This window comes from Nicotiana attenuata, chromosome 6 (assembly GCF_001879085.1).
Source record: "Nicotiana attenuata strain UT chromosome 6, NIATTr2, whole genome shotgun sequence".
Classification (NCBI taxonomy): Eukaryota; Viridiplantae; Streptophyta; class Magnoliopsida; order Solanales; family Solanaceae; genus Nicotiana; species Nicotiana attenuata.
Genome location: NC_031994.1, coordinates 90,709,340 through 90,719,621, shown reverse-complemented (window position 1 = coordinate 90,719,621; position 10,282 = coordinate 90,709,340). Strand labels below are relative to the sequence as shown.

Here is a 10,282-nt window from a genome sequence, read left to right as displayed (position 1 = left end):
TAGTTGTCACCTTTTTGATCAAACCCTGCAAACAAGTACGATATGTAAGCCTTTGGGACTATTTTGTATACATTTTTACTCAAAACTCAAGTGAAAAGGAGTGTAAAATGAACTAGAATCCCTAGTTATGAATCGGCTAAGAATTGTGGGGTGATTTTCAATGTTAAAATCTTTCTTTATGATGCAGGGGCCGGGAATAATCTCATGAAGGGTCGGCGCCTTATCACCGGTCGGCCGGGAAGAGGAGGAAGCCTTTTCCTTTTGAGGAACTATTTTGGAAGTCTTCGCCATTGATTCGGGTTAGAGGAAGTGGAGATAGGCGGAGTTTGATATCTTTTGGCACTAAAAGGGCGAGAATAACAGGTGATTAGAGAGGAAGATGAAGAGGGGGAGAGATAAAGGAAGTTAGAAGATGGTTTGAAGATGGAAGTAAAGTCTTATTCGAATTTGAGCCTTGTATTTATAGGCAAGCGGCGACGGTTCAACGGTGCTAGTGGCCGACCACCACTAGCGCAACATTTAATGTTTTGGGGAAGTGAACCGACGGGACGTTTCGGTCACTTCGAGCGCCTACGTCACAGGAATGACATTCTCATCAAGGACTCCGGAAAATCGGGACTCTGGTCATTTCTTATCATTTTATTCTAAGGAACGTGGGGACTATCTGTATACGGTCAAAATCATGTGTCCTCGATTTTGTAGGCTCGAGGGGTCGCATCGAGAACAAGTTTAATATGGACTGAGCTCGAGCCCGAAGGCAGAATACGAGATTCAAAGATCAAAGTGCTCGATGAACAACGAGGCCGAGTATGACCAACCTCGAGATAATACCGTAGTATGAAGCTCTCACGAGATTGTGTAAAGAGGTGCATGTATTATAATAGAAGTTCAAGACGTGGATGTGAATTATACCTATATGGAGGGAAGGTCATAAAAGAGATAGAAGATGTGATGTGAGGCTTTAAGGAAAGTAAGGTAAAGGTGAACAATGATCGAGATACTCAAAAGCAGAAGGATGAGAATATTCCATACTTGGGATATAAGGCTAGAAGCGCGGGGATTCAATATCCAGGAATGATAGCAGCAGCTTCAGTAGCATATCTTCTAGCCTATGGTCTAGGTATCGAAAAGCCTGATTATGAGAGTAAAGAATAGTTAGAGACAATATGATGTCTCGCTTGATGTTCCATAACAACATAAGAAAATCTATGGTGCAAGCAAGTTGAAGGAAGGACGCGAATAATATGAATAGATATGTATGGGTCCCAAGCTAAACTATAGTAAAGCGACAAAGTTTTATGATAGGAGTAAGAACGAGAAAGGGCGAGTGAGATGGTGACGAGAACGAATAAGTCATCGAGATTAAGACCCATGAAAACAAGAAAGCTAATAGTTTCTCTAAGTTATAGAAAGTTCAGTATAACCTGAATGAACTCAAAGGAGTCTAAGACTAATAACATTCAGAAGGGATGGAATGCTGCCCTGTTAATAGAATGAGGGTGTAATTATTATAGACAAAAAAATGACGTTTGGACCTTAGATTGAGTAATGAGCTGACGAATAAAAGAAAGGGATCTCATGAATTGGACAGGATTAAGATACCCACGCAAGGTGAATCACATTGGGATGCCGTGAGATACGGTTTTGAAAGCAGGGTATCTCCCCAGGTGGATCAATCTAATCATTTCAGATGTTCCCCGATAAAACGTGAATCCTAGTAGCAACATTACATAAAAGGTTAAGTTATCAGGGGTGGATTATGGATCGAAATTGAGGTGAATCAACAATGGATGGATAAAAGTTATAAAGTATGAGAGGAGATTAAGCCGTCATTCTTAAAGATGAAAAGTTATGTGGTGGCATTAGAGGACATAGATTTATACGAATGAGATAAGCAACGAAAGTAATCTGAGATTTGGTAGCAGACCTCAGTAACGAGAAATCGAGGTAAGAGTTATGGTATAGTATGACCTATGTAGATGCAGTAAAGTCATATGAATGGATAACCAGGTCTATGAAATAAGATATAGCAATATTCGTAAGTTCGACAAATACCAAGCGAAGAACTTCAATATTGGCTAAAAGCTGGAGGAAAAAGGAGAGGAGAGTCGCATAGGCACACTTACAAGGTCAGTATCGTAGAAGCTACATAATGGAAGGTAGCAACAGTTAAGAGATTGGAAGGAATTCGATCACAAGTCATGGCGTGGGAAAGAGGCCTAAAGGGGGAAATGCCCTGGCCTTTGGACTTATTCACAGAACAGTTGCCTAGATGGCAAAAGGACTACTAAAGTATTCGCAAGAGCTATAGGATATGAGAATGATAAGCGCATCAGTCAACATTCGAGGACGAATGTTCCAAAGGGGGGAACGATGTTACACCCCATATTTTCGTACATGAAAATACGCCATAAAAAATTAATGAGAGCCCGGAAGTGAGATGTCACGTCCCGCAGTACTACATTACGACAATGTTGCACCCTGTAGTGTTGTACGTTGAATTTGCATTAAGGTAACTGACATCAGTCCAAAGAGAAGATTATTTGGAGATTATAAGGATTATGCTATTTCAAACAAGTAATAAGTAAATTCGTAAAGGTGAAAGGGGAAGCAAGTCAAAGAAAACGAATTTTTCGTCCAAGTTTGGCATGTTGGGATAAAATACGGCTCAAGCTAAAATACTCGGTATTTATGAACTAGTACCATACAAGGTACCACATGACTATAATAGTAAGGTGTATAAGGTATGTAAAAAGTGAATAATATTTTAAGTAAGTGGGAATAATTCTCAATTTTGCGGGTAATTGATTAATTAACGGGACATTACCTAATTAACTGGGGATATATTTGGATAAGATTAATCCCCTCCCCCCCTCCCCCCTCCCCCACACACAAAAACGTGGCAGCTTTTGCCACAACATATTGTGACTCTTACATCTTTTAGATAAGTGGCATGAATCCATGCATCCAAAATTGGTTACAACTATCCCCACCTCCAGAAACACTATAATATTTTGATGAAAATAGTAAAGGTGGACAGTTTGAAGCCATGTGACGGAACTGATCTCTTGAATTCATATAAGAACTAAGGTGTAAGAATCTTAATTTGTATTGTTAAAGCTATGATAGTCAATTGATTTAGAGCCAACAAAGTAAGAAACTTGGAATTTTCTTGTGACGTTATATCTGCACTAAAATTATATGGAAATTTGTGCAAGTCAAACCAAAAATGGAGTTTCCGATGGAAGTATTAGATGAATCTTCAAGTTGGCAGCGACATATTCAAGGGTCACTCTCATGGCTTTAAGAATCTTCTGTCTTGGAGTAGCTGGATATTTCTTGGTTGGAAAGATGAGTAAAACCTAGTACGTGAGGCAGAAGCATTTTAAAGCTTCAACGGAAGCAAATTTTATTCAAGTTTCACAGAATTCAAGCAAGAATTTCGTTCATTTCTCACAGAAGCAGAAGCTTCATTTCGTGCAAATAATTCAAGGAACGGGTATATTAAGGCTATCCCTTCTTTCTTTTGGCATGATCCATACAATACGAACGAAATGTGCAAATGCACAAATTCCATGAATAACTCTATTCATAGAAGTATTAGAGGTATCTATGTTCTTGAATTTCCATGTGTCATAATATTTTATCATCTGTTCACGGGTCTCAGAAAAATACGAAAGTTGAAAAGAGTTTACTTTATGATATTACTCAAAGGAAAAAAGGTCTTGTGACATTCCGAAAGATTTTATTAACGTACTTTTCATGCATTGCATTCATGTTATATATATATATATATATATATATATATATATATATATATATATATATATGGGAAAGGTTACGGCGTTATATACGCACCACCACCTGATCAGCTGGTATACATTGATGATTTTGCCCACAGTGGCCAAGATGATATGATGGGATGCTCTCAGAGGCGGATGATGTTATGAAACATGTACCTATGCACGACATGACATTCATACGCATATGCATGATACTATAATTATTTCATGATTTACAAAGTTATTCAGACTTACAGGTTGAGTCATGTACTCTATATTTCTTCCATGTCTCTTATGTAATTTATGTGCCTTACATACTCGGTACATTATTCGTACTGACGTCCCTTTTGCCTGGGGACGCTGTGTTTCATGCCCGCAGGTCCCGATAGACAGGTCGAGAGCCCTCCAAGTAGGCTATCAGCTCAGCGGAAGATGTTGGTGCGCTCCATTTGCTTCGGAGTTGCTTGTTTGGTTAGTATGATTTAGACGTGTATTGTTTGGTACGGCGGGACTCTGTCCCGGCCTTTATGACTATGATTTTATAACAGAAAGAGCGAGATTCCCGCGGAGGTCCTAAGATCACGGCGTAAATTCCGGAACGGATTTGTACTAGGCGGTTAGACACCTGTATAATAAGATTCCCTACTACAATTAGAATTGTACCTTATTTAGGATTCCCCTATTATATAAAGGGGACCCCAATCATTTGTAACGCATCATTCAATCATTGAGAAGAGAATATACATTTTCACTTTCTTGCCTACTGTTTATCTGAATCAACTTATCATTATTTTATTGTTCTTGTTTATTTACCTCGAGATCGCTTTAGCCCGATGTCGAGACAAGCTTATACACCGGTTTGATTTATCTTACTCTTTAATTTATACACTTGATTCCTTGTTTATCGGTTAGTATTAGATTAAATTACATATCTTTAAAACCACAATACAAGTTTAATTGTTACTCGGATTTTAGGGTAAACAAACTTGTAAATTATTTAGTTCTATACTTATGGAGTATAATTATCTATTGAAGATTTTTTTTTAAAATTTTCTAATCATGATTGGTGTAATTTCCTTGTTGTGTAGATTTATTTTTAATATACAGAAAAAGATGTAATTCCCTAGTGAAAAAAATATTGATTTTACTTGTGTTGTTATAATAAAAGCATGATTCCTTATTAAAAACTAATTACGTTTGTTTATTGATATATGAGATATAATTTTCACATTTTCAAATAAAAAATACCTATTAAGTTGACCCGAATAAATTTAAAAAATTCAATAAACATTCCTAACAAATGCTGTATTAGTCATTATAAAGTACACACTAAAGAAAATTATGGTACCCATCACACTCAAATCCTAGATCTCCTTTTGCGTTATACTATTGTGAGATAATTTGTAATTGGCTTTAACAGGAGAAATAACATTTATAAATATGAAGGTAAAAGGCTATTTGTAATTTTAAGAAGTCAATTTAGTCCAAAAGAGAGACAGACAAAAGATCGAGCCGAATTAAGATATATTGTCGTCAAATTGGCTTGTAAATCCATAATTTCCCTCAGATATTTTTTCACTACCCTGTCTATATCGAATTATATGTAAGACAAAAGAAGGTAAAAACAAAAGAAAAAAAAGGAATGAAAAAACAAATAAAATTGGGACATGTCACAGAAGAAAATAGTGAAGGCCCCATGTTTCCTAGCCAATAGCGTATTACTGTATTACACTCTTTTAGTGGAAAGTAAAGATGAGGCAGCCTGTATTGTTGATAGCTGGATTGTATTCCTATATCCAAGTTACCTAAGAGATAATTACAAGTAAATGTTCACAGTAAATAAGATTAATTACTTTAAAAATGAAACAAATAATGCGTTACAATACATGGATATTATTACAATGAAGAATTTTTCTAAAGTATTTAGAGCCTAATTACTATACGTAACTATAATTTATTTAACTACTATTTGTAGTTACTATTCAGCTTGTATTATTTGTATTCTGAGAATGTTATTATTGAGAGTCGAATTCGCTTACTAAGCGGGTGCTCTAACCAACTGAGCTACAAAAGCTAATTGGTTTCTTGTTTCAGTTCAAAACAATTGATCTCTTATTTCAGTACTACAAGTAAATTTGCTATAAAATTTAAATATAGCTACAAATAGTAATTTTTTAAAAATATAAGTACAAATAATAAATACGTATATATATTTGATGTATCGCATCATTTTTCTTATTATTTAACTTCATATGAATTAAATCTAAAGATAAAATGGAGTGATTTGTTAGGCACAACTGCATAAACAAAGACATAAAGAGGTCCACAGATTTGTACCTGTCAAGTTGTTGATATATAAATACTAGTATAATAAAGACAGGGCCTAGGTGGTTTCCCATCAGAATGGCGGATATTACTAGAACAACTATCAACCTCATAGCTTCATTTTCTTGATTTCATTTCGTTCCTTCCTCTCTACTACTAATACTAATATATTTCACAAATATTCTGGATAAAAATTTATACTTTCTAGTACAGTGTATCTTCTTCTTCTTTTAAAAAGCTGTGTTCTTTCTTGATATTATTGAACTGAAATGGCTGTGGCTATGGTTTCTTGTGGGATGCGCACCAGTTTAAAAGTTATAGAGAAGCAAGCCATTTTAAGTCCAGGTTTTTTCAGTGGCTCTTTAGCTTTGAATCCAGTTCAGAGACTTTGCATTACCCCCAAGAGGTAAAGCTCCTGCCTTTTACATTTTGTTTTAATTTGGTTATTTAGTTGCATTACATATTGTTTTGATATGATTTGCATTTTTATAAATGGAATGCAATTTTGTCATCTAAACTACTTGGTTTTTCTTGCTTTGGTCATGGTGCTTGGCATTAATTGTGGAATAGTACTAATAGCTTCTCTAATTGTAATTTTGAAATCTTATTTTCTGCCAAATTTTTATGTTTTATAGTACATTTGTGACTCTGCAACTAATGTTTATAACCTAACCACAAGATATGAAATGCAGCTGGATAAATGCTTTACTCTTTGATTGATGTTAAGGAAGTTAGTTCTGTAGTTGGTTTTAGCTCAACCACTGGCTAATTTTGTGATCAATTGGTCAATTAGGAAAGGACAATTTTCAGAACTTGATGATATTTGAATTTATCTTCCAACCTCCTAAAGTTCATTAATTTATATGGTCTTGGAATTTCAGTAATTTTAGATAGTCAACAATTGAAATGAACTGCTTTGTCCTGTCAGATTAGCTTTTGCTGGGAGTACACTTATTCCAAAAGCATCCTCAGCTACTGCTGTGGAGGTATCTAACATAGTAACTGATTGAAATAATTGTTCCATTTTATTTTTTGTTCTGAAATTGAGATATTTGTTTTTGAATCACGAAATCGGACAAGCAGGAGGGAAGTCCACATGAGACTGCTGCAGTTCCTACACCCAAAGTCATAATTGATCTGGATTCAGATCCAGATGCAACCGTCGTTGAGGTTACATTTGGGGATCGCCTTGGAGCGCTTCTTGACACAGTAAGAATCCATTCTCTTATGATTCGAGTGTTAAGTGCTTTTGCTGCCAGTGCTGGTCTTTATTTGCCTAATGTATTTCAGATGAATGCACTAAAAAATCTTGGACTGAATGTTGTCAAAGCTAATGTCTGTCTTGATTCATCTGGGAAGCATAACAAATTCGCCATTACAAAAGCGTAAGTTTATCTTGTTGATTCGCTATTCTATTTCTCTTGTACGTGCTTAGTCCTTGCAATCTATCAATCACCAGATATCTGGAAACACTTTCAAATGAATCTTTTATTATGAGCCTTAACGGTTTTGTTTCCCTGATTGAAATTCTAATTCTTTCGCTATTGGGACTTGTTTCTAGTTCTACGGGTAGAAAGGTCGATGATCCGGAGCTGCTTGAAGCAATCCGTTTGACGATCATCAATAATATGATGGAATACCACCCGGTAGAAACTTCAATAAGTTGTTGAGCATAAGTTGCTTGATCAAGTACCTCCTGAGGGATTCATATACAGCTGTTTCTTCTTACTGCATGTTTTCTGTTGCAGGAATCTAGCTCCATGTTAGCTATGGGGGAAGCTTTCGGTGTTTTTCAACCGTTTCAGAAGGTTGCTAATTGCTTTTTTAGGCTGTCCGCATCTTGAATATGTGCAAACACCATTGCACGAATATGCACATCTATATTGGTTATTTTGTACATCATGTGTGTGTCAGTGCGTGTAAATTTTTTTTTTTTTTTTGTGTGTGTGGGGGGGAGGGGGGGGGGTAGGGGGGGGGTTGATTTTCTGATTGTGCTAGCTTCCTGTTTGTGTTTGCATCGCTAGTAATGACTGATAGCTTTCTCTCTAGCACACTTTGATACAGAAACCAAGGCTTGATTTACTTAACTTTCATATCAACCATGTAACTTAAATCTTACTACTTTGTTGTTTGTGGTGAAAATTTTCAGATTGACGTGGACATAGCGACCCATATCCATGTCTATGATGATGGTCCTGAACGCAGGTAGCGAATACATCCTTTTATTGGTATTTTATCAGCATAGGCTAATTCATTAACTGCTGGACTCAATATTCAACCACATTTAGTGATCCATTACGCGACAAGTTGAAGTGAAGAGCAAAATGCGTCTATTTTGCAGCTTACTCTGTGTAGAGACAGCAGACAGACCTGGTTTGATAGTTGATCTTGTCAAGATCATTACTGACATAAACATTGATGTTGAATCTGGAGAATTCGATACTGAGGTAAGAAAACTACAGGAGGTTTTCCAAATCATTTACTAATAAACTGTTTAGGTGGTAGTTGTGCCAACTAATGACTAATAAGTAATAAGTAGCAGCAGCAGTAGCTTAGCAATGAGTCAAAACTTTATCTTGGTGCAGGGATTGCTAGCTAAGGCAAAATTTCATGTCAGCTACAATGGCAAAGCTCTGATCAAGCCCCTTCAACAGGTAACTAACGCTACAGCGGAACCAATATGCAACTTGAGTTATTAGACTTTGGTAGCTTGAAGAAAATTATTTGACAAATTTCAATCTTAAACCTTTGCAGGTTCTTGCAAATAGCTTGCGTTATTTCTTGAGGAGACCAACAACTGAGGATGCAAGTTTTTAATACAAAATATGCCGAATAAGTTAGAATTTGTCAATAGGGTTAACCAAGCACTTTCAATTATCAAGAACGAAACTTGCTAGTTTTTGTAGCATTGATCCATTCCAAGGTTTACACAGAGAAAATATGCATGAAATTTGGAATCATAGTTTCAACGTATACTGCACTAGTAACATTGTAAATTTGCTACCATCTATACGTCAATGATATACATTTCCAGAAGAGGAATGAGCCAATTATCAGTTATTACTCGTCGCTGTAATTTGAGCTATCAGCAGGGGCGAAGGTAGAGTACTACTTACAGGTTCGGACGAACCCAATAATTTTTGCTTACTTGTATTTGTATTAAAAAATTCATTAAATGTATAGAACTATTTAATTGCGAACCCAATAACCTAGACGTTCTATGGGTTCGATGATAAGTTCATAACACATAAATTTCAAATCCTGGCTCCACCATTGGTTATCAGCTCCATTAACACGTGTAGTTGCTACCATCTTTCGTATGGCTCTCAGGTAGGCCAAAAATGCTGAAGAGAAATGAAAAAAATTGGAGTCATCTTGTGTAAATATCAATCAATCATGCTTCCTCCTTCACCTTCAATCAACAATGATTGTGTTCTTGATGTGATCTGATATTTTTCGTGTTAGCTATTATGAAATAATTTGAGCATTCAATCCAATTTTTTAAGACAGTAATGAGCGGTTAATGACATTATAAACCTTTATCATAGGATAAATAAATATTCAGTTGCTATCTTATCTTCACTCTAGATGAAGGGAAGATAAGGCCTGTGAGCTCTTAACTGGAAATTAATGGAAAAATCTTTTACCATGTCTCTGGATTACTGTAAAAATCTTAGATCATTTTCTTCTTTTAGAAGTGGTAAAAATGAAAGAGAATAATGTGAAGGTAATGACGTGGTGGGAGAGGATAAGGAGGCTAGTTTAGACTTTAGAGAAAGGGTGCGTGACGTGTGGATGAAGACCACTGCCCAGTTAGATGGATAAGAGAATTATTGCACAACCAAAGCCCCATCATGTTAGCAAAATGTATATTCACTTTTCCAGTTGTGGATGCCATATACAAAAAACTCTTTAATCTCTATTTTAAAATTATGACTGACGGCGAAATTAGAATTTTGAAGTTTATGAGTTATGAACTTATAATTGAATTTATAGTTCGTCTTAGTTATTAAGTATAAATTAAATATTTATGTATATTTTAGGATCTAAGCAAAAGCTACGGAATGGTTGAAAACCGTAAAGAATATACTATAGCTTTGCCCTGGTTAATGATGAACATTATTTCTCATATTTTTTGACAATTATTTCTCACTGTTCCTTCCTCATCATCGTTG

General features: G+C 35.8%; 1 protein-coding gene across 1 annotated transcript; it reads left to right on the top strand.

Moving 5' to 3' along the window:
- LOC109227441 (ACT domain-containing protein ACR11) lies at positions 6,169-9,167 on the top strand. The gene is made up of 10 exons (XM_019392608.1): positions 6,169-6,513; positions 7,036-7,093; positions 7,191-7,316; positions 7,398-7,492; positions 7,669-7,753; positions 7,856-7,915; positions 8,257-8,312; positions 8,449-8,554; positions 8,693-8,761; positions 8,862-9,167. The coding sequence occupies exons 1-10, from the start codon at positions 6,377-6,379 to the stop codon at positions 8,922-8,924; spliced, it is 855 nt and encodes a 284-aa protein (XP_019248153.1). The 5' UTR covers positions 6,169-6,376; the 3' UTR covers positions 8,925-9,167.